At 39.1% G+C, this 25,011-nt stretch overlaps 2 protein-coding genes across 10 annotated transcripts in view; one reads left to right on the top strand and one right to left on the bottom strand.

The window, feature by feature from the left end:
* Positions 1–25,011, top strand: part of szt2 (SZT2 subunit of KICSTOR complex) — a 110,546-nt gene that overhangs the window by 82,391 nt on the left and 3,144 nt on the right. For 3 of the 8 annotated variants that reach the window (XM_069522641.1, XM_069522639.1, XM_069522645.1), the window contains 16 exons: positions 1,467–1,588; positions 2,398–2,583; positions 6,066–6,321; positions 6,453–6,532; positions 8,011–8,136; positions 8,640–8,842; positions 9,342–9,438; positions 11,081–11,161; positions 12,265–12,339; positions 17,794–17,859; positions 20,508–20,715; positions 21,544–21,721; positions 21,809–21,931; positions 22,214–22,730; positions 23,521–23,631; positions 24,926–24,994. In XM_069522641.1, the coding sequence (XP_069378742.1) occupies positions 1,467–1,588; positions 2,398–2,583; positions 6,066–6,321; positions 6,453–6,532; positions 8,011–8,136; positions 8,640–8,842; positions 9,342–9,438; positions 11,081–11,161; positions 12,265–12,339; positions 17,794–17,859; positions 20,508–20,715; positions 21,544–21,721; positions 21,809–21,931; positions 22,214–22,730; positions 23,521–23,631; positions 24,926–24,994 (2,498 nt within the window). Of the gene's footprint in view, positions 1–1,466; positions 1,589–2,397; positions 2,584–6,062; positions 6,322–6,452; positions 6,533–8,010; positions 8,137–8,639; positions 8,843–9,341; positions 9,439–11,080; positions 11,162–12,264; positions 12,340–17,793; positions 17,860–20,507; positions 20,716–21,543; positions 21,722–21,808; positions 21,932–22,213; positions 22,731–23,520; positions 23,632–24,925; positions 24,995–25,011 lie in introns of all 8 variants that reach the window. The other 5 variants (XM_069522640.1, XM_069522638.1, XM_069522644.1 and 2 more) reach the window with 2 other exon arrangements.
* The window catches only part of hyi (hydroxypyruvate isomerase), a 29,013-nt gene continuing 9,906 nt past the window's right edge, over positions 5,905–25,011 (bottom strand). The window contains exon 9 of one of the 2 annotated variants that reach the window (XM_020080942.2): positions 5,905–6,309. In XM_020080942.2, coding sequence (XP_019936501.2) covers positions 6,291–6,309 — 19 coding nt within the window. In that variant the 3' untranslated portion in view covers positions 5,905–6,290. The remainder of the gene's footprint in view (positions 6,310–25,011) is intronic. The other variant, XM_069522646.1, reaches the window with a different exon arrangement.

Here is a 25,011-nt window from a genome sequence, read left to right as displayed (position 1 = left end):
CCAGAGGGAGTACAAATGCCATTGTAAGATTGGAGTTGACAGATTGTTGTTGCATTTACAATGTAATGATTCTTACAGTATGTGGTTAAAAGTGTAGCTGTCCATGTCACATTTGTTTCAGAAGTTTGAATCTCCTAGTTTAGAACATATTCCTGTTGTTTCAATGATTTAAACAACTAACATTTGAGTCAGTCCCTCTAGATTTCAAATATCTTTCATTTCAGTGTGTCTAATACATCGACTCAACATTTCAAACCTAATGTTTTTTAAGTAGCAAGAATAATTGTGAAAACTTGGAATGACCTGTTTAGTTGGTCAACAAATGTGACCTGATCCTACTGTAAGTTCAAAATACAATCAAACACATCCATTAAATGTCCAAACTGCTCATGGAAAAAGGTGACAATTGAATTAAATAATTCCGATTAAAATCTCTTCAAAATTTTCTTCCACCATAGCTGCTTCATCTCAGGTGCTTATATTCTGTGTGGGCAACTCTCTGAGCTCATTCCACAGCTTCTCTGTTGGGTTAAGGTCTGGAATTGTCTGTTCAGGTGCATTCTTCTCCTGCATTACCTAACATCTCCTGAGCTTCAACTCTTTTTCAATTATTTAACCTGTTTCATCTGTCCATGAAACATTTTTCTTGTAGTGCTGTGGATTATCATACTGTCATTTAGTAAACTTCAGGTATACAGTTATGTGTATGGAAGACCTGTGAAGAGAAATGTTAATCATCCCCTGATTTATTTAAAAATCCTGCAGTGTGTCTTTTGTCGTGTTTGTGCGCCAACCAAGGGAGACCTCAAGGAAATACAGATAAAATACTTAAACATTGTCAAGTTGATCACAAACAAAGCTATATGAGTTACATTTTTACTGTTAGTCTAGTTCCAATACATAAATAAATAACCTTAAAGTGGCTGCTTTTTGTTTAAAGAGTTAAGAATTGAAGCAGACTTTACATTTTTTGGAAGCTGAAGTACTGATCAATCTCCAATAATGAACTGCTCATCATTTTCTCTTCTCCAACACCTAGATATATGTTGGAATCTTAATAACCACATTGTAAAGAATTATGATTCTCCATTTTCTTCTCTCCACAAATGTCTGTCATTTACAGACCAACATTAGTGTTTCGTCCAATAGGTAAAACGTATAACTTTTTACTCAGCCTAACCTTGGACACAACTCAGAGAATCCTTATGTACTTCAGTGCATTTGGCCTTGGGGACCCACTGAGCAGTTATCCGGTAAAAGCGCAAATGTAAATGAATTACATGTAAAAAATAAAAAGTTGATATCTTAGTAATTGTATGTTTCTGTACTGGCCTCCTACAGTTTGGGGAAGATCAGATGAACGACTGTCCTGACAAACAGTCGGGTGCCTGTGTTAAAGGACTTGCCGCAGTGTGCTATGTACCTTGGAATTTTCTTTGTTTGCTTTATCTCTCTCTTCTGCACAGCTCATAAGGGCTTCCAGCGCTTCGAGGCTCTGGAGCAGAGTGATTGGTTCAGTCCAACCCAGGCAGGGGCAGGACTGGCTCCCCGCCAAAGGCTCCTATTCATCAGCATACTGGATAAAAAGGTGACTTGTTAGCCTATTGTGAATATCCCTTGTAGGACTAAATATTCCCTCTTTGCTGTGCTTCTCTGCTTACTGAGGTATTCTTGCATGAAATACAGAGGTGCATCTCTCTTTACTCGTTCCCATGTTCAGTCAGTGGTCAAAATTAATTCTAATTTAACTCTAACAATATCTCAGCATTCAGATTGCTTGCTATTCATCCAGGTTTTGTCATATCTGTTGATTTGATTTCATCATTCATTGAGCCACCAACAAAAAATGTTGCAACATATACCATTGACATTTAACCATCAAGTGATCTATTCTACCTCACACAAGGTTCTGTGATATCAGTTTAATAATTTTTATGCAGTACTACTAAAGTAACAATAATAATGAATAAATGGAAAGTGAATAGAAATATGTACAGTGTAATGTAAGTGGCCTTTTATTGTGAACAATTCAAGGCACATTTGTGCAATAACTATGCTTTATAATAAGGACTGATATATCACACATCTCAGGTGGACAGATTATGTCGGAGAAGGCGGGGTGCTCACTAACTCATGTTGTGCAAGAGTACTTTTCGCATAATTTTAAATTAACACCATAAGTTAGATGAGAAGCGAATATTGACAATATATTTTCTTCAGAGGCACAAAACCTGTAGGAAGTGCTTCTACCTCTTGCATATTTACATGTGTACATTTTTCTATTGACTGGATTATTATTACTATTTTTATTTACTTTCTTTCACTGTCCTAACTGATTGTAAAGAGCCGTAGCTCAGAAATTTACCTACAATGATCTTCTGATTTGCATTTCTTTAGGTGACCCTGTACAGCTATAACTGGTCTGTGGACCTGGGTGCCTCCATGAATCGAGAGTTGGTGCGCCTTGTTAAATGGCAGAATGCCAGGGGTCATGTTGTCCATTGCCTGCTTAACCAGAAGATGGGCTTATTCCATCACTACTGCTTTTCTGATGCACCCATGCATGAAATGGAATCTAAGCAGGTAAAAACATCCTTCCTAAATTGGAGCATTATCAAGTCGACAGCAGAATTGAAAGATAAATGTCAGATTAAGAAAGAGAAGCTCTGGAGAACACTACATTACAGTACTTACAATAAGTGGTATGATTTACTTTATAATCCACAGCAGGGCACCACCACCAACCAAGGTTAGCCAATTAACTGATTCAGTTCAAATCGATTTGTGTAGCACCAAATCACTACATACATTATCTCAAGGCAGTCTACATAATAATGTTAATATCTCACTTTATTGGAGAGAAACCCAGCATGAGAAAATGAGCCAACACTTGGTGGACAGTGGAGAGAATTTGAAGCTTTATCAAACATTTTGTTGTCTGCCTCCCGAACCCAGAGTGGGAGCTGGTTCCAAGAGAGGAGCCTGGCAGCTGAAGGCTGCGGAGAGCAAAGTGATTATTTCGGATCAGTTTTTTTTTTATGGAGTTTGGTTATAAACGGCATTGTACGCAAGCAAGTGGTGTGTGACTAATGTGAGATAGACAAAGTGCTGCACATTGATGAATGTGTTTGTGAATGATAAAACTAACCTATAAAGCACTTTTAGTGGTCACAAGATTAAGCACTATTAAATGCAGACAATATGATGCAATTTTTTTTTTTTTTAAATGTTAGTTAAACCTGCTTTTATAGAATATTTTGGCCACTTATAGGGGTTGAAGCAAGCTGTAAACACTAACGTACACTTAAAACACTGTAATTTAAATTATGCCATTTGTGCATGTGATATTGCACAAGCAGAGGTGTATGTGGAAGATTTACCAAATTGTTTATCTAAAAGGGCAACTTTAGGTTTACAATTATTGCTCAGAGAATTTAACTTTATGGCCTCTTGAAGGCTCAACTTTATGGTATCTCTTGTCATATGTTTGGGATCTCAGATCTGGGATCTCCCTCTAGGGGTTGTCCACAGAAATGTGAGGGCAGGATGTCTCCTCCACTGATTAAGATACCAGGAGGGTAATACATACCTTTCCACTCCCAATGAGAGGGGGCTGTGAATTATAAGTACACAGATTCTCCTCTGGTCTTTGCTCATTTGTACATGTCATTCAGGTGATGTGTACTGAGTCCATCTGCAGATGCTGAATGAGAGAGAATATTGACTTTGTGCTTGATTCAGTTAATAAAGTAATTAGTGTCTCATATATTGACCCTAGTATTTATATAACCAACAATCACAACAACATATTTATTCATGTAGAGTTGTGTCCACCTAATTAAGTATTTTTCTTTTACCTCAGTCTTTGGTCTCTACCAACTCCAAAGATAACTGTCTCCTAAGCTTCGAAATGCTCCTCTCCATTAACCAGCTGCTCCAAGCATGTCTGCCTTCTGTTTTGTAATGCAAAAAGATGCACAGTGAGACCAAAGCAGTAAAACAAAAAATGAGCTGAACCATGCTTAACTGACCCATGGATTAAACACACTGACATACTGTTCTGTGAGGTTATGTTGTAGGAGTGAAATAAAAATGATTACTGTGTAAAATGCATTTCTGAATCAAAAAGAAATTTTGAAAAAAATCAGTACAGAGTAAATGTTAGTCAGAGGTTCTTACTATATTCACTCCCATCTTCCTGTCACGTGCAGTTATATCAATTTTGGCTTGTTTTCTTTTTAGAGTATTTCATCAAAACTGCTGGATCCTCTGTATTTAATTTGGAGTTGTGTGTCAATACGCAACTGAGGCTCTCAGCAGCACACAACAAACTTTCTCAGCAGTGTGACTAAAACCTCACTGCAAGTTAACCTTTGTCAGTCTCAATTTGTTCTTTTGGATTTCATATAATCAGCTCTGTCCTCCTTCCTAACATCATGAGTCATCTGTCATATCACTGTCACTGTTCCCACTAGTAAGTGAAATGACAGTGGTGGAAATAGACTGACATTTTGAATGAATTGATTTTCAATTTCCACTGCAATTTGTGAGAAGGTAGAGAGCACCAGGGAGAAAAGATTTTCTGCTACATAGGGTAGTCCCCCAGAACTGTGATAGTTTGCATTTGGAATCTGATAAAATTGTCTTGTAAATAAGAGGTTTCTGCTTGGTCAATTTTACAATTTTCTGTACTGTGAGTGGTCATCAAGACTAGAAAAGTGCTATATTAATACAAACCACTTACCATTTACATGAAAACTTTTGTCACCCTATTTTTCAAGCCCATTAATAACATCCAAAATGTGTTGAGCAAGGGGCAATAAGGGAGTGAGGGTGGATGGGTCGCTCTCCAATAGTAGGTCAATTTAGTCATATGATAAGATGTGGTTGAGTTGAAATAAAAAGTCCTAAAAATACTGAAAAAATATCCTACATAGTGTTTTTCTACATTGTTGTGTGGGACAGCCAGAACTTGGGATTTATTAGGGCAACATTTTACAGCAAAAAAGACACCAAATGCTCTTTAGCCCGCCCCCTATGGCCAATTAAAAGAATATAAAGAACCAAACTTTTCCTGTCCCTTCAAAGGCCTGGCTCTTCATCGCTGCGCTACTAATGAGTGCAGACAGAAGGCAGAGTCAGAGCAGCAGAAAATTTGCCTGAACAGAGCTTCATCTGTCATGGTCCTGATGAGAAGCAGAGGGAGCACCAGCGCACAGTTTAACCCTCAAGCCTGTGGGCATGGCAAGGCCAGCTCTGCCACACTGGGGCAGCTGGGCCCTGAGCTGCTCCACTGAACAAACTTGCCCCAAAGTTCTTCTCAACAGCAACCAGGGCATATGAACAATTCTTAAGAATTAAAGAATGCTCATCAAGACTGATGTATAGTGCACTAAATTTACAATGTGTAATGTAATCAGAAAAATCCAAACCTCTAGTCATTACTTCAGTAAATGGTCTGTATTTATATATCACTTTTGTAGTGTTTATGACCACTCACAGTACAAAATATTGCAAAATTGAGGAGGGGGAAATTTGGGAACACTTTACCTGCAATATTAATAAAAGTTGGATTAAGTGACATCAGCACTCTGTAGCTGTCAGTGGGGGCAGGGTAGTGTGTGAGTGAGTTGACCATACGTTCTCGGATAAACTACAGTACAACAGGTGCAGATCTCTATTATGGCAACAACATTCACAGAATCAGTTCCACTTTGGCAATTTGTCCTTTCATTTTATTGTTGCAATGCTTAATACTGAATGGAATTATAGAGCTTTGAAAAATATCTGAAGATTGTGTCGATTGCTAAATAGAATTAAGCCGAAATGTTATGTTTGGAAAAGTTAACGGCAAAAATTATTCCAAGTTATGTAAAGGCCACACACAAGAACAGTCATAAATAAGGGAGGGTGAACACAGTTTTGTTTATTTTACTTTAATTTACTCTGCACACATTTCCAAGCTCTACACTACCTAGTCGTCTACTATTTGTATAACAAGCTATTTGATTTATGTCCTTTCACGTTTTTCACTATATTTTTTGCTTTCATTGCGTCTTTAGCAGGATTCCGACCGGTTCCTTAGCCCCTCCATGGAACCTGATGCGTTGCTGCGGAGTGCAGTTCCTCCTTTGCCAAACAAAGAACAAGGCAGGCTGGGTAGCACTGGCCGAAGTCTTGCTCCACTCCACTTCCCCTCCGAGCTGCTCCCCTTTGATGAAGCTCTGAGGGACATCTGTACCATTCGACCCTTGACAGAGGGGGATGTGGTGGCCAGACATGGTGGCCAGCTATTGGAGATCAAAGCTGCTGAGAGGAGGGGTTGATACAGCTATTATTATAACTACTTCTAATACTTATGATGATGACATATTGTTATTGTTATCGTGCTTTAATTCAATCAAACTCCACACTAGACAGGAGTGGGGATGACTTTAAATTTGTGTTGACAGAACTGGAGAAACAGATGAAGATAGAGAACCTCTTTGTGACTTGGCAACAGAGGTCAGCGCAGTCTAACATGCCCATTTCAGTAAGTAATTTATAAAATATTTGTGACTTAAATACAGTATTGTATCAGTTAAAGGATATGTTTACACTGCAGAGGGAAGTAGACACTCTGGTAGGCTATTTATTCCCCTCATACACACTGATTATTCCCTTGTTGACACAGATGACATTTTAGCAATATTGGACATTGTCATTTGTGATGTGTGTTTATCTAACGCAAACAACCTCAATCTGAATGGTTGTCTCAAATGTATCACAGCTCAAGAGGAAAGCTGGATACAGCTACTCTGGAAGTGATAAGAAGAGGGACACTGAGGACTTATTTTGAATGTTTCTTCATTGGGGAAGGAAAATATTAACTACTCTAGCTTGGGTTTGAACGTTTAAAAAAATTAAAAAGTAAAGAAAAAAGACACAACATAGCAGCAGTACCAACACAGCTAAAATGCTATGTCTTCATTGTTGCTGCTCTTGAACCTTTTAGATTATAGTCATGAGACCTAGAGTATCTCCACTTAATGAGACCTAGAGTATCTCCACTCAATTACCATTTCACATTTCTGCCATCCGGACGCTACAGAATTTTTAAATGGAGAAGGGTCCATTTCAGCAGGAACCTTGTCCCCTCTACCATTGCAGCACTAAATAAATACCTCTGTGAATGTGACTTGTATGTACAGGAGTACCCATGTTGAAATGTGTCTATTTGTGTTCATTATTTGTATTGTCCAAACTCTTAAGTATCAGGCTGTGTTCTTAGGCAGGAGCATCTATGGTATTAAAATCTAGTGTGGTATTGTACTTAAGCTTATGGGTAAGTTCAGAAAGGTGACAATTTAAAAATGGTATTGATATTGGACATTTTTAAACATAATTTGAGCATTCAACAATGAATTGGATTGGACCAGTAAGTCAGAATTGAGTATTAACTTCCTGTTGTATGAATGAAGCTTAATATGAAATATAGCTAATTGGACCTGACAAAACTTAAAATGTCAGTGGTTTGTAAGACTCATAATTATGGTTCACTTTTCATGGGAATTGGTATGTATTGCCATATTTCAAAGGGAGGAATATCTGGGTTAATTAAAACGATTTCTGTATGCCACAATAGCATCTCAAGAGAGGTTACATGTTGGCATTAGATTTACACCCACACAGCAGTCTCTAACTCAAGCTCCGACCCAGGTCCAACAGCACAGTCATCTCCAATGGCATTTAGATTTTTCATACCACTTCATGAATTAATTTAACTATTTCATGTGATATGACTGCATCATGGTCAGATGGATCTGAACTCCTGTTCTTTCTTGGGTTTCCATCAGCAGAATCTTTAAAGTCATGCCTTTTAACACTATAAAGACCGTAATGAGTTATAATATGGAGCCTTGGCAACAGCCTTGTAGTCTTTGTATCACCATGATCTCACTTCTTTATTCTTTATCATCTGCAGTATTATCATCTTATCCTATAGTGACTATAACATTTATGTGTCAACAGGCGGCAGATTTGGAGACCCTGAAGCAGTCATCGAGGCTGGTCCACTACTGTGCAACCCCTCTCCTCTTTGACCCTATCTTCCGCAAGCAGATTAAAGAGGAACAGATTGTGCAGCCCCCGGTGAAGGTATCTTTGCTGTCTGACTAGCAAAGTTATTGGAAGTTTAGGTTGACAGTGAATATACATCTTGCTTATCACTTATCAGTTTTCACTTGCAACACCAACTAAACTAAAGGTAGAGACAGTTATGCTTGATTGACATCACCATCCTCTCTGCTGTGGCCTCTTTGTAATATTAGTGGGCTTGATGTGGGGGTTGATGCTTAAAATGTACTTGAAAATGTGAAAGTGATTGATGTGAATGTCAAAATGTTCTGCAACAAGTCAATCTGCTACAACTGTTGCTGGAGTGTGGAGCCTATCGCTTCACCAAAGCACCAATGGGGTGCACTCTTTACTAATAAATGACTCTTTATTGGGAACACCAGGCCCAAGCCATGGAAAAACTGCTCCAATGTTCATGGCATCAAGCTTTCAATCACAAATCAGAGTGGCTAGACTCTTTCTTGTATGTTTAAGTGAAGTATATTGTTCTGTAAATGTAACTGAAATTGTGAAATTTGTCCCAGAAACGACATCGCTCCAGTGACTCCACAGCATCAGGTCGGGACCGCAGCTATAGCACTGACTCAGCTGACATGATGCCAAACCGACTCAAGGAAGAGCCCTGGCTACTTGACATTTGCAGCACCTTCCTCCAGCAGTATGTCCAGTACTTGCAGAGCATGGGCTTTATTTTGGTCCAAGTCCGGCCTCAGTCTCCAGCACGCAGGTTTGTGTATTTCTAAATACTAATATTCAAGTAACAGCCTAAACTTTTGTTTTGCTTTTGGGAAAATTTGAATTTCCTAACCTTTTCTTTAGTAAATGCATGGCATTGTACTTGTAGCACAACATGACAGTGCTCTTCTGTTTGCATCTGCTCAATTGTTTGGGTGAAACAAATGATCAATTCATCTCTGCCTCTCTTAGTCACCTTTCTTCTTCAGCATTCATCCATTAGAGTTATCATATGTGTTTTGATCCTTATCTGATGGTTGACCTCAAAGCACTGCTGCCCATAGCTGTTGTAAACAGAATAGATGCAGGGCATATGTCGGTTCTGCCTGCCTGTCACTTTCTAGGCTCAGAACAAGTCATTGTGAATTGTATTTAAGGGGTTGGCTAATGTGCTGTTACTGGTCCATCAGCCCTGGGGGCCCAGGCTTATCTGGTTTGACCAGACTCTAACTGACCTGTTCTCCATTCCACCCCAACCCTATCTCTTACAGCATTGCCCGGGCCCGGGCTACCATGCTGAACTCTATGTCATTGGAAGGGAGGATGTCTTTTTCTTATGTAAAGCAGAAGAGTGAGGACAGCCCTAAGGTTAGTGTTCTCCTCAGAGATGCAGAAATTTTATTCTGCAAGCACACACGTTGTTGAATCTGGCTGTACTATTGTACAGCCAGATTCATGCACCAATGGGTTAGGGTTATATTTCAGATGTATTATTAAAATGTAGTCCATGTATGCAGTTGTTCCCCAAAGACAGTGCAACCTTCATTCTTTATGTTTTTTTAAATTAATTGTCATTTTCATTTATTCCCTTCCTAAAACTATGCATTAACCTCATTCAATTTCTGAATAGAAGCTATGCATGATGTTATGTTTGATCAAAAAACAACCTCTACCAAGTCTGTAGAACAGACAAATATTTTATATATATATATATATATTCACAAGTGTAAACTCAATGCTCAAAACATCACTAGAAAAGAGCAGTTTGTTAATTTGTGGTCAGCACTAAACCACAGGCTGGTTAGTAAAGTGAAGACTTGGCCTCAAACACTATAAAACTAATTTGCTGGTAGCTTTTTTGTCTGCATTTTCAAATCAGTTATTCTCCAAAAAATAGTATTGCAAATAGAATGAGTGTGGTGTTGTAATAGTGAAAAAGGATGGGAGTGCTCAATCCCAGTATTTATTTCTTTAAGTTTCTCTGAGATTTAACTGACATGGACATGCTATAGAAAATAACACTTATTCAACCCAAAATAGTCATTCCTTTTTTGTGTAGGAACCCAACCTGAGCCCCATGCAGTTAATGTAGCTGCACTGAGTTTGTGTTATTCTGTCCGTGACACAGATGCTTATTGCTTTTTTTTCCCACATTACCAACATGTGCAGTGTAAACAATCAGCCCAATCAATGTGACCGACCCACACCCATCCTTTTACTGAGGGTTCACCTGCTGTGTCTCCAATGATACTCTGGTCCAGAACAGATAACTCTGCCAGCCTGTCCACCTTCCTTTCCCTTTACTTTTCCCCCTCTCTCTTAACTGTTTGATTATATTTATTTTGGATCAAACTATTTATTTGCTTCAACTTTCTCCCAACACAGACTTCACTGTATCTGTCAATGTGTAACTGCATTCAATGTATTGTTTTTTGTGTTATTTAATATTCTCTGTGTTATTTTAGCTCCAGTGCACCACTGTCTTTAGATTTTCATTTTGACATTCCTGTCTCCTTAAATTTTCTTCTCAGTTTCAGTGATTTCTGTGTGCACACAGCATAGCAGTCTCATGCCTTTTTATGGGCATTGGTTATGGCATTTATAAGAACACAGAATAATTATGCTGTTTAAGAAAACTTCATGAAACTGAAGAAGAGTTTTCTAAGGAACTTTCTTGTGAGCAAATCATAAGACAGAGGTCCTCAACAGCTGATTCCCATTCCACTCTTGGAAAGCCACTAGTAAGCCTGTACGTAGAGAGCTCTGTAGATCTCAGCCAGGTCAATTTAGTATAATCTGAAGACTGCCAGATTTTTACTATGATAAGTAATATACAATACAAAAGCCTGTCATGCTAATGTAGGCTAATTACACGAACGATGAATCCGAAACATGTAACAACATTTTTTGCCAATACTAAATATCAAATATCATCTTCACCAAGTGAACAGTATAATTTGATGAAGTGGAACACCTACATAAATCAGACAAACTAATTGTAACATTGCAGGCTACAGCATCTGGCACCACTGCATATCACCTCCAGAGGGCATTGCCAGGTGGGATTGTGCTGATGGAACTGGCTTTTCAGGTAAGATGCAGATCATTAGAGGTGCTCATCACTATGGTTATTAACATACCGTCACAATGGTGGTGGCCCTTTGGTATCTCTTGCTTTGAATTCCCATTTCCTGCAATTCATGTATGTGTAAATTCAATGCCAACCATTTTCTGGAGTATACTACAGATGATAATGAACTGTAATTAGTGACTAGTTTTAAACTATTAAAAAAGCTTAAATTTGTAATTGTGATATAAGTATTGCCCAATATGACAGCAACTTTCAAAATATTTAAACAATTAAATTTTCACTGTAATTGAAATATCAGTAAAAAATGTTGTTGATTTTTATATTGTAGTCATTATTTCTCAAGTATTTGGTCATAAACTAAAGTATTGAACAAATTCAATCAATCTGATGAGCCTTCCAGATTAACAGTCAGAGCATCACCAAAGTGATTAATCACTCTGAACAGGAAATAAGTCCAAACAACATGCCCTTGCAATCCAGTAATTTTTCATATTTTTTACTCTTTCGCAAAAAATTGTCATGAGGGACAGCAGATGAAATAGCAGGAGATTTCATTCTGGAATAAAGGGATGAACCAACTGACAGACATTGCCATCCTCAAAGCAGAATTGCTAGCAGGGCCATCAAGGAATCCATACCATAATTCCATACCACGTGAGGAGATCACTGGATCCTGCCTGGATCCTTTTTGGCTAAATTGGTCCGAAATTCCATTATAGGCTGTGTAAAAGGTGTGATAATACCACCTAGTCTCTCTGAAACCTGCAGCTACTCTAATGAACAATACATCGGTCGGCAGTTCGATCCCAGTCTTCCTCATCTACATGCCGAAGTGTCCTTGGGCAAGATGCTGAACCCCAAATTGCCCCTCATAGAAAAAAAGAGCTGCTAATAGATGCACTGTATGAATGTGTGTGTGAATGGGTGAATGTAATGTAATGAACTGTGATGTAAAGAGCTTTGAGTGGTCATCAAGACCAGAAAAGCGCTATATAAATACAAACTATTTACCATTTACATTTCACTTGCTATATTAATAATGCTAATAAGGATTTTTTGTTGTTGAATATACACGTTCTCTGTGTGCTTTCTCCCTTTCACAGGGTTGTTACTTCTGTGTGAAGCAGTATGCACTGGAGTGTTCCCGTATTCCCATGGGCCAGACAGTCAACTCCCAGGTAAATGCTTGGCACTACTGGGGGGGGGGGGGGGGTCACACAACATTAAAGCCTGGGCCAAACTGGCTTCGTGAGCAGTGCGTGTGGGATGCAGAACAACTTGCTCCCATGTTTTTAGGTTAGAGCGTCTACACTGCCAGACGTGTGAGTAGCGATGCCCTTCTGGGGTCTCGCCTAATTTCCCAGCATACCATGCAAAATTTACAGCAAAATAGACAGTGAAAAGGATCTCCACAGTTCACCACAGTTTAAATGTTTATCTTTTGAATATGTAACAAATATAAAATTGTACCCGTTTCAAAGTTAAAGCACTGTCACCATATGTGTTGACTGCAATCTTTTATTTGTTTTAACAAGGTTTTTATCGTTATTGCAGAATTGGAAGATGCACAGCTTCATACTGCAGAGTCCTTGTATTTAGTCGCATATATAGCCGTACTTTTATCTCAGTATTCATCCGAGAAACCTCATGAAGCACCTCTGCTGCAGACACAGCAGACATGCTGCCTTTGTGAACAACAGATGACCACGACACGCAGCTATCCAACCACTTTCGCAGGCTGTATGGACTGGTCGAAAGCTCTGCTTATTTTTCTGTGAGATTGAAAAGATGAGGATTAGACAGCAGGTTTCAGTTTGATACACCTTAACTCTTCAACATGGAGATTACTTTAATTTTAAAGTAAAGACCCCCAAGTAAACACACACACATTACTCCCTAATGGCAGTCTGGGGAGTAATGTGTGTGTGTTTACTTGGAGGTCCAAGTCCATCCATGCTGTAAACCGCTAGTGGCTTTGATACTGCATACATTTTTATTGTTGGAGAACTGCGATCATGTAAATGGTCAGTATAACATTTGACAGTAATATAAGGGTTCAAATTGTGTTTTTTGGAAAGCTAACCCCAATTGCTCCTGATGGCTGTGATTGATGTGTGAAGAGAAACATTTGCTGTTAAGTGCTTTGAGAGGTCATAAAGACAAGGATGTCACTACAAAAATATGGACCATTTACCATTTAACTAAATGTCTCTCTGCATGGCCTAGCCCATTGTAAAGAGTTATGTGTTCTAAGTAGCTGTCACTATTTCTTTAAGGCAATGGTATTTTTACAATGAACTTTAAAGAGATGGTCAGTCAGCAGTGTAGTCGAAAGTGTGTTCCACTATGTACCATTACTTGTGTTTTTCAGTTGATGATTCTGTTGAGGATTGTGAGGCTCTGCTCTTGACTTGTCAGAAACTGCAGTTATCAAAGGATAATACTGGCCATATGATTGTTGTGGGCGGCTGTGGCTCAAGGGTGATTGTTCTCTTACCATATGGTCGGCGATTCAACCCCAGTCTGCCCCATACCGCATGGGCAAGATACTGAACCCCAATTGCCCCAGATAGCCATGCCATTCTCATTAAAAGTGCTGCCCATATGAATGTGTGTGTGTGAATGTCCAGAAGGTAGGCGGTCGATCCCAGTCTTCCCCATTCCGAATGACAAAGTGTCCTTGGGCAAGATACTGAACCCTAAACTCCCCCTTCTCATAAAGAAACGTGCTGCACATCTCTGCACTGTATGCATGTTTGTGTGAATGCCAAACTTTACTCTACAGTGCTTTGAGTGGTCATCAAGAATAGAAAAGCTCTATGAATACAAGCCATTTACCATTTGTTGACAAAAAATCCCATGCCACCACAGATCAACAGTACATCTTTCAATGCATTCTCACTTCCCGGTCCTGTCTATCCCACACAGCTCCAACGGCTTTGAGTCCTACTGAAGTTACAAATCTTTACAAACAGCTCACAAATATGTACTTTCATTTTAATCACATATTCGAGAGAGAGTATTTAAGAGTTTAAAAATAAATGTATATTTTATGTACAACCCCCACTTACAATTTGGGACAGTGTGGAAAATGCAAATGCAGAAAGACAGCAGTGATTTCTCAGTTTAATTTGTCTTCATTGAAGACAGTATGAACATAAGATATTTTATGTTTGTCTGGAAGAGATTTGGATATTTCATCCTTACAGTGCATAACATTAATAAAAGTTTCAAGGAATCTGGAGGAATTTCAGTGCGTAAAGGGCAAGGGCGCAAACCTAAACCGACTAACCGTGCTCTCCAATCCCTCAGACGATACTGCATCAAGAACCATCATTCATCTATAAGCGATATAACCACATGGGCTCAGAATTACTTTGGCAAACATTTATCAAGCACTACAATACGTAGTTACATCCACAAATGCCAGTTAAAACTTGACTGTGCCAAAAAGAACCCTTATGTTAACCATGAAAAGAAGTGCTGTCTACTTCTCTGGACTTGAAGGCATCTGGGATGAACCATAACACAGTAGAAACATGTATTGTGGTCAGATGAGTCAGTATTTCAGGTCTTTTTTGAAAGGAATGGATGCCATGTGCATCGCCATCAGCAACAAGTCCAAAAGTCAGGGTCTGTCATGGTATGGGGTTGAGTCAGTGCTTTTGGCAAAGGTAACTTACACTTCTGTGTTGGCAGCATTAATGCCGAAAAGTACATTGAGACTTTGGAGCAGCATATGCTGCTTTCTAGACAGCTTCTTTTCCAGAGACACCTATGCATATATCAACAAGACAATGCAAAACCACATTCTGCACACATGAGCATGGCTACCGAAGAAGAGGGTGGGGGTGCTGGACTGGCCTGCGTGCAGTCCTGACTTGGCCACAATAGAGAATGTGTGGTGCATTAAACAGACACCCCATAGTGTTTCACACCTTAAGACTTGTTTACAGGAAGAATGGGACAAAATGACAAAATGAATTTTAAATGTAACATACTGTCCCAACTTTCTCTGATTTTGGGTTTTTATTTGGCGCCCTATTTTGATTGCAAGGAAAAGTGGATTTGGGTACAAAGACTGTGTGAGCATCTCCATGTGTACCTGCTGGTGGTGCCAAGTGCAAAAGGGCTGGCTGAGGTAAAACAAAGTTCAGAGGGTGTGGTGGTTGATAAATTCACTGTCAGCCAGTCTCATAACCGGTCTCCTGATTTTCCAGGTAATCATATTCAGTGCATCTACATGCCCTCAAGTAAGTTTTTTTTTGTTATGTAAACAAGAAACCTGGTTACCATTGATGTGCATTAGTAGGTGCAAATGGTGGTTATTACCAGAGAGGGGGGTAATTATGAATACTCTTGTTAAAATTATTAATGGTTATTTATAATTACTGGGCATCAAACTGGCTCAGAGATCAATAACCAAACTGTGGAAACAGTCTTAAAGGGTGTCACCAGTAAGTGTCAATATCTGATATATACACTGCTCAAAAACGTTAAGGGAACACTTAATCTTCACAGTATAACAGCAAGTCAGTTAAACTTCATGGATATCGATTTATCCATTTAGGAAGCACAAGTGATAATGAATCAGTTTCACAGGTGCAATGGAGGCAAAAGCAAGACAACCTCCAAAAGAAATGACTTACATGTGGTGGCCATAGGACACCATCAGCCAACTCATCAGGAACATGCTCAGATGTTGTTGGGTGTACATGCAGGCACACAGAGGCCATACACATTACTGAGTCACATTATGACTTGCTGTGATGAAATTCAGCCAAGTTGGATCACCCTGTGATTTCAATTTTTTCCAGCCCTCCATGGGTTGATGATTTTGGTTTCCATTGACCGTTGTTATGTCAGAAGGACAATGGTCACAGCACAGATTATACAATCATAAATGCACCTCCACACTTAATTAGAGCTCAATATTTTGTATTAGATTTTAAAAGTGAAGGTTGTCTTGAACATTAGTTATCATTTTACAACATGTATGTCCCAGTGATCTATGTATGTCACAATAATGTATGGATATAGATCCTCTTCCCCTGGTGCTGGGGCCACTCAGCGCCTCTTTCCCCTTCCTTTTCATCCATCTGTGTCTGAATGTCTGCCTAGTCTGACCTTCCCAACAATCTGTCCAAAATTCTAGTAAGGGGCCTCTGTGTCAAAACCATTAAGTATGTTAAATTATTTGTGTTGGACAGACTGTGTCCCCACATGGACTACATGACTACAGCCTGCATGATGTGTGATCAGAGACTCAGACAATTCCGGCTGGGGTGCTGCCCCCTCCAACATCCGTAGACAAAAAAGCCTGTATAAAAATATACCTAATTTAATTAGATAATAATAGTTTACTCATACAATGCTCCTTATAAACCTTAAGCGCATTCAATATAAGTTGTTTTCAAATTGTATTTGGTTAATTTCTGTCTAAATACATATACATACACAAATGGAAGTGAATGGGGGTCCTGATACTTTTTGGCAAGCACGGGACCTGACACTCGTTGCGCCCTGGAAACTCCTACCTTTTTTTTTACAGCAAATAAGACCTGCAGTGCCTGGACTTATCTTCTGAGTAGTCAAATCCTGGCAGTTCACTGCTTTGAAACCTGTAAAATACAGCAATCCTCCATGAAATGTCCTGAGCCCACTCCAGCTGCTGCCACCTGGCTGCATGGACCATTGACTACCTCACCAAAAGATCACAGCATGGGAGGCTTTGCGATTGTGGGTCTGATGTGATAGTTTGCAGCATGGGAGCACCACAGGGAACAGTGCTATCTCTCTTCCTCTCCAACCAGTACATATCGGACGTCAGTCACAAAACAGACAGTTGTCACACAACACATTGTTGGTTGTGTATGTGATAGAAACAAACTTGAATATAGGGGGGTCAACACTGACTTTGTCAACTGAACTCAAGAATCTTATCAGAAAAAACTCAAATGAAACTGAACTCTGTCATGTACATCATTGTAAGGGATGGGTTTAAAACGTGAGAAAGGAAGGATGGATACATTTATCACAGCTATTGAGTATGCCGAAGATTAACATACATACACACAATCAACATTAATGTTAAAATATCAAATGCAAAATTTGTCAAACAGCAATATCTACTTCACAACTGTCACTATTATTAGCCATTATAACAAGTGATTATACCAGACTGAGTATATGTTAGTAAGTAAAACGTAATTAAAAAAATGTTGCTTTTATGTCCTTCAAGTTACATTGTCTCTCATATTGGAACATAAGACAAGATGGAGAATATTCCTTTTTGAAATTTCTTCTTTTTTTTTAAGAATAAAAGCCCACCTTCATCAACACTCAAATGTATGGTATTGACAGTAGCTGTATGCTCCTACTTTTGTCAATGCACAGGTACTTAATCATTATGCAGCTATTATGCATAGAGGATTGCACCATAACTTAAATGTGTGTGTGTGTGTGTGTGTGTTTTACAATGAACTGCTGTAAATGTGTGTGTATGAGATGTGTCTTATTGGATTGCTCTAGTATGGAGATGGTTCAACATTTTAGTATCTCTTTCACCTTCCTTTTCATCCATCTGTGTCTGAATGTCTGCCTAGTCCCACCTTATGTCATCTCTCCATCAGGGCAGCATCCTCAACAAACCTCGTTGCAAGCCGTTTCCAGATGCCACCCCAGTATCTGACTGTGCGGTATGTCCCAGCTATTCTCTGGGGCGGGGGTGTCTCATTACAATCAGCCTTCACCCCTCCCTGCCTCTCTGCTTGCTGCCATCAGTCCTGGTCTCTTCCTTTTCAAATCTACTTGCCTGTTTTGTCTTTTTGAGAATGAATTGGTTTCCACTGTTTAATGAAGGCTGCTTTCGTACCAGTGGGAGCTTCAGCTGCCATCATACAGCTTGATTGTAAAGTATCAGGTTTGGCTGGATATAGGGTCTCAAAGACTGGTTTTACTTGTTCAAGTGTCAGGGTTTGGAAAGAAACTAAACTTTTTTGAGTATCAAGGCTCTGTGATTACCTTTTCCTCCTTGACTTTCAACACACTGTCCATCTCCATGCTTGCTGGTTTTGGTGCTCTGGGTGTCTCAGCTTGTGATTTTCAGAGTGTCTGTGCAACCACATTTATCCCCAGAAGCATATTGCATCATTTGACGGTAAAAAAAAATTAAAAACTTAATTTTCTCGTTAATTCAGAAAAACAGGGCAGATTTAATTTTTGGAAAAGTATCTTGTTAATTACCAAATGAATGAAAAAGAAATTCAGACCTCAAAAATCCTGCCGGAATCTTTCACAGGCACGGAAGTATAATTACAAGTACAGTGTCAACAGAGGTAAGACACAAGTATCACAAACCCCCCAAAAAGAACAGATTAAACTAAACGGACGTGTGTGCTTCCATGAAAGTTAGAGCTTCGACATCCAAATGCCAAAGTGTCCTTGGGCAAGATACTGAACCCCAAAATGCCTCTTTTATAAAGTGCTGCAAAAAGATGCATTGTATGAATGTGTGTGTGTGTGAATGTAAAGCTACTGTAAAGCGCTTTGAGTGGTCATCAGGACTAGAAAAGCGCAATATAAATACAGACCATTTACCATTTATTTTGTTAATTCAGAAAAACCGAGCAGAATTAATTTATTTTGAATAAAACTTTTTTTTTAAACAATCTGCTGTTTTTTTAATTGATTAACAAGATAATTTACCTAAAATATAGCAAATTACAATCTGTTTTTCTGTATTAACTTAAGTCGATAATTCAAAAACGTTTTGATGTTTTTTTCACAAGTGAATGCAATATGCTTCCATGCCTCTGCTCTTTACTCTGACAGCATTTCAGTATTTCCTCTGAGATATCCTCTTTCATAGTACTTGGGTTGACAGGAGCTTGGCCCCTTGATTTCCAAGTTCTGATTGATTCAGATCCTATTGAACCTTTAGAGTTTACTTTATGTAATATCTTCAAACAATAGTAATATGGGGCTCCTGAGGGTTCAGCTGACATAAATGATGATAAATAGTATTGATTAATGAATGGAGATGCAAGGTTTTTATTGACAGATATAATATGATGAAGATTATATTCAGGCACTTGTGGTTTATACAATGTAAAACAGCATTTTACATGTGTTGAATTTACATATTCAAATATGTCTGTGTCAAGTATCAAGTATAACAAGGGCACTTAATAGAATTGCTTAAAAAACGAATCAACTGATCATATGAAAAGCAGGAATCACAGTGTATGTGGATTTTCACCATTTCACATTTTTGATATGCCATCTTTCACTGCAGTCCTCGCTCTGTGAAGACAGTACATTACTTTAAAACATCATGAGATTTTGGTTGGTGTTAACTTAAAACCCGGTGCCACTGAAGCACTGCTACTAATTACCTATTTGTTAAATATTAAAATAAATGTATTACTTTAAAATGACATAACACAATGTTTGTATGCGTATAAATGCATGTTTAATTATGTCAGTTGTACATCACAGAAAGTTTTCCTATCATAACTGTTTTTGTCTTTCGTCCAATCAACTTCCTTTGTGTATTCTATGGAAGACCTCATGATGACAGCTTATCTTGTCATTGTAGCCACTGTCATTAATTACTCTTTCACTGGGTGAGGCTGGCAGGATAAGCGTTGTAGCCCCAGGACCAAACCCAGACTATAGGAGCACCACGGAGGAGAGAAAAGGAATGTTCATCTTTCAGACCTCTGTGCCAAAAAATATTATTTTCCTTTCTTGTCTCTGTGGTGAGGGGAGAGATGAAGGTCTTCTATGCTGTTGCTGGTTTTCTGGAAGTATTGAGACAAAAAAGGGCGCTATGCACCTTTTTTTCTTTCTTCTTTGATTTTATAAAGCCAATTTGTGTTTGTTCCAGGCAAAATGTCCAGAGGAAAGAAACGCAGCAGTAGCCCTTTCCTCTGTCTTTTTGTGCTGTAATTATTTGCAGTGTAGCCTTTCTATGCAGCTATTTGCATTTGCAATTAATGCTTGTGTCATTTCCCTTTTGATGTTGGATTTTATTTAATAAGTTACTATTATGAATTTAAGTTTTTAACAAAGGGCACTCACAAAGGGGCAAATGGAGTCACTGAGCAGTTGGACCTAAAGTGCACAGTTCAAAGCATAGCAAGGTGTTGTTTTCAAATTCAGATCAATGTCACTAATGGATGATTACACAGACAACCAATCAGAGATTGTTTTCATTTCACAGTGATCCTTGTAAAGAGAATGGCCAAACTTGAGTTTTGGACTCAGACTACATCTTACATATGTGAAAACACTTATCAGCTAGTTGTTCTGTGTTGGTAATGACTGTGTCCATCTGTTTTAGCTCTCCATGCTCTTCACTGAGGAGTGTGATAAGGTGCGGGACCTGATGCACGTTCACTCCTTCAGCTATGACTTCCACCTGCGAGTCGTTCACCAGTACTTGGTTGGCTGCCACATGACGCTGCGCCAGGGCTACCAGCTCACCGACTTCCTGGATGACTTTAATCACCCAGACATTCCCAAGTTTGGCCGCAACCATGTCGTCCAAGGTGACTTTGGTATTAAGATTAACCAAAGATCTAGACTAGAAATTATTGTCATGCAAATGACTACATCAGAAGATGTTATGTCATTAGCTCAGTGTCCTAAAAGGAGAACATTTGTTATTGGTGTTATAATCTGCTTTTATGCACAAAGGATGGTAGGATTTTACAAGAAATTGAACACCAATCAAGATTGTATACATTTCAATGACAAAGCCACTGAATCACTGCTTCATGTGAAGTTATGTGTTTTCACACTGGCTTCTATCATTTCTACAGGTGCATTATCACCAGCAAGTATATAACAAGAGAAATAGATTGTAAATCATAGAAGCAAGTGGAGGCTACATGTGGACTATGCAGTCCTAGCAGAAACCCTCTGTAGGTGATATTACTGTATGTCAGTTAATCAAAAAATAGGTCAAAGGCAATAGTGCTCTTTCTCGCTCACTCTCAGTGAGAGTAATCAAAAATCAAATCACATTGCTTTCTGGGTAAAATTCTTGTCTTCTCCAACTGCTTATCAACAGTGGATGATTATTATTATTGATGGTCATTATTTTAGGCAAACCGTCTAGAAAGACAACAAGCATGTGGACATGCATGAACAGGTGAGTTGCACCTGATGCAAGAGGTCGGGGGAATGTGTTTCTACAATGAGTCTGAATAAGATGTCCGATGTACAAACAGTTGGAGGCTGTCATTTCCATGTCCATCTTTATTTAGAGTCATTAGTTTCCACCCTTTAATTTATGAAATAAATAATTGCTCAACACATCAGAGGAGTTCAATGCCATCTTTAAATACCTGACACATTCTCCATGTGGGCAACAGGGAGCATCTCCATCTCTACTGGGATGATAACGGCTCACCAGCTCTACAACTACATCACTGACCACGCCAGCACCTATGGAATGAAGCCACTCCGGATGTCCAAGACTGCAGTCACCACTGACAACAAGAAAGGCACGCCTGACCTGCACGAGTACGCTCTGGTGACACTGTGGAACAGGTACAAGCCACTCAAATCAAGAATATATCTTTTATATTCTTCTATATGAGATACTTTATTTCAACCCTCTTTTCGTTCCAACTTTAGTTCAGGCTCTTACAAAGATCTGGAGGGCCTGCACCACCACGATGATTTTGATGTGTCCCTTATGGTGTGCCATAATGCAGCTCCATTTGAGGAGCAGTCAGATGGGGAGCGGCATTTGCTGAGGTATGAAGATGAGAAAAAGACAAAAAGTGCTGAATAACAAATGTTAAAATTAATTGGTGAGACATCGGTGAACATTTTGCAACATATTACCATTATCCACTTGCACAAGCAGTTGATATTAGCTGCCATTACACACGGGAATGTTGCACCCTTATTCCACCTTGCAAGTCTGTGTAAAAGGTACAAACACTCAATGAGGGAATTTTTTTCCTTCTTTTTTTTTGCCAGTCATAGGGGCTAATTTGACAAAATACTCCTCAAAATTCTCATTTTTATGTGTAGGTTGCGTTTCTACGTGATCATGACCAGTCAGAGAGAGCTCTTCCCCCACCTCACAGCTGACATGCGCCGCTTCAAGAAGCTACCACAGATTCACTGTGATCCAGGTGAGCTGGGCGGCCGGCTTCCTCCAGATCGAGCAGAGGCCAGTGGGTCACGTATTCCCGAGCAGGACAATTGGGAGGAAACATCACCCCATGTTGCAGCCACCTCAGCCCCCAGTGATGGGAATGAGTTTTATCCTCTGGTGAGGGGTGGACCAGAAGCTCAGGGACTGCTCTACCCCTCCCCTTTGTTTCCTCTACTCAACAATGAGGTTGCATTAGCACGCAGACAGATCCAGGCCAGTGTGGAGCAGGCCATGGGTCACTGCCGCAGGGATAACCTGTGGAGGAGACTGTTCCATGGAGAGCACCTGGCTCTGGACAAACTGAAGCTGACCAAGCTGTCATTTAGTGAACTGGAGGAGCTGCTGGCAGCTGTACAGAGCCGCTCGGTCGGGGAGATTGACCCACAACTGGTAAGTCTCCCACTTGGGCCTTGTCCTACATTTTAACTAGCCTTGATGTGGGTGCTGACTTGTAGGATAGTGAATTAATGTCAAAGATTGCAGAGATTTGGGAAATGGTCGCATCTGTTTAAAAAAAATGGAAATATTGGCTAAGAACTTTGACAAGTAAAATGATCAGCAAAGTTGGAAATAAACTGCCATTCTTGCTACACTGACTTGCTTTTAGTGAATGAAAAAATAATGTTGTCCTGTGGATTTGAAAAACATACATTTTCAAGCTTTTGATTTTATAGAATCTTTTTGCTTTTATTAAATCGTTCCATGTCAGTAGGCTGTAGTCCAAGTGGACTGTTGTCAAAGGTCCAACATTCAAGTGTAAGACTTATTTAATTAATATTTATTAAATGTGTTTTGTTTGCTTATTCAAACATGTTTATGTGGTCTAATGCCTCTGCACCTGTGACAGCCAGTGTCCAGAGGCATTTCAGGTAGTCCATCGGTCTGTCTGTCTGTCTGTCTGTCTGTCCCTCCCTCCCATTTTCTGAATATAATATCACAAGAACACCTTGAGGGAATTTGGTACAAACATTCACTTAGACTCAAGGATGAACTGAATAGATTTTGGTGGTCAAAGGTCAAGGTCACTGTGACTGTTTATCAGACAAGTTCAGCAACTTTTTTTTACATCAATCGACTGTAATATTTACTCTAACTGAATGTGCAGATAAAAAACAATGAAAGTCTTTAGTGTCAGTGTTGATCATTGTGTTCATGATGAATGTGTGATGTGTTGCTGCAGGACTGTTTTCTGACCATGAGTCCAGCCTGGTACCAGAGTCTGATCAAAGTCCTGCTGAACCGCTTCCCTCAGAGCTGTAGACACTTTGATGACAACGGCATCCAGTACCTGGTGAGAAGATGTTCTTTATCTCTATCATCTTTCTGTATGATAAGTAGTGGCCTCTCCTCAAACAGTAAAGTGTTATGGCTTTTACAAGCCGACTAGCATGTTTCTTTTTACTACCAGTTGGCACAGCAGTGTATTAATAGTGTGTGATAGAAAGAAGAAGCAATGTAATCATTGTCAACTGCACTGTTGTAACTTTTGACAAAACTAGACTTGATTATTGTTTAAAGTTGGGTATGTTTTATTCAGCTTCTGTCAACTTTGTATGTTTACGATGATCAAATTACTTATCGCTTCTTAGAGGCATTATTTATCAGGTTTTCCGTCAGTCTGTATGTTCGAACATCCATCCTATTCTTGTGAACACAATATCTTAAGAATGCCTTCAGGGAATTTCTTCAAATTTGTAGAACTATTCACTAGGACTCAAGGATGAACTGATTAGATTTTAGTGGTCACGATGACCTCACATAGCACATTCTTGTGAAGGTGATATCCCTGGAACATTGTCAAGGAATCCTTTCAAATCTGGCACAAACATTCACAAGAACTCAAACATGAAAGGATGTTATCTTGGTGGTCAAAGCTGACCTTGCATTGTTGAGTAGTAAGACAGAAAAGTAGTATTTTGGTGACATAAACCTTTAAAACTCAGGCCCTAGAAATCTTGTCCTGAAACTGTAGCTTTCAGTCATCAGATTTATTTGGTGGCACTAAAAACCATAGGGTCCTAGAATTGAGGTCCTAAAACTGTAGTCTCCAGTTTTGCAGGAACCTACTGGAAAATCCCATGAGTAGACCAAATAACAAATATTTATTTTTATAATTATTTTCAGTAGTCTCTTGTCAGTATTTGGTTCAGCAGGATAGTATGTGTGGGATTTAGTAAACTGCAGTGTTCGTGATCATCGTAATGATGGAACATATCACCCTATGCAACAGTGTGGATCACTGATGTGGTGTTTTTTTTCACTTTTTGAAATAAATGGCTCCCTGTGGCTGGATGCACACAATACAGCAAGTATTGTGTGTGTGTGTATGTACTTCTGCACTTCTACATTTTTTACTGTGTAACCTTTGGACATAACATAACCTCACATAATTATCCTGGATACTGCAGTTGCTGTTTTGAGAAACATGATAGCCGCTTTAACACTTTTAAATGAGATCTTTTTTATGATGTTTGACATTAAAACCATTTCTTTATGTCTAACATCATAAGAAAGATTATAAGGACCAATAAATTAACTTCAATGTAAAAAAATCCATCTAATCAATATCAATTTGTCTTGTTTAGGCTGTTCTGAACCAGAAGTTCACAGACTGCTTTGTTCTGGTCTTCTTGGACACCCAAGCAGGAAAAACAGTAGGTCATTACACTTT

This window comes from Paralichthys olivaceus, chromosome 3 (assembly GCF_024713975.1).
Source record: "Paralichthys olivaceus isolate ysfri-2021 chromosome 3, ASM2471397v2, whole genome shotgun sequence".
Classification (NCBI taxonomy): Eukaryota; Metazoa; Chordata; class Actinopteri; order Pleuronectiformes; family Paralichthyidae; genus Paralichthys; species Paralichthys olivaceus.
Note: the sequence above shows the minus strand (reverse complement) of the source record. Positions and strands in the feature narration are given on the sequence as shown.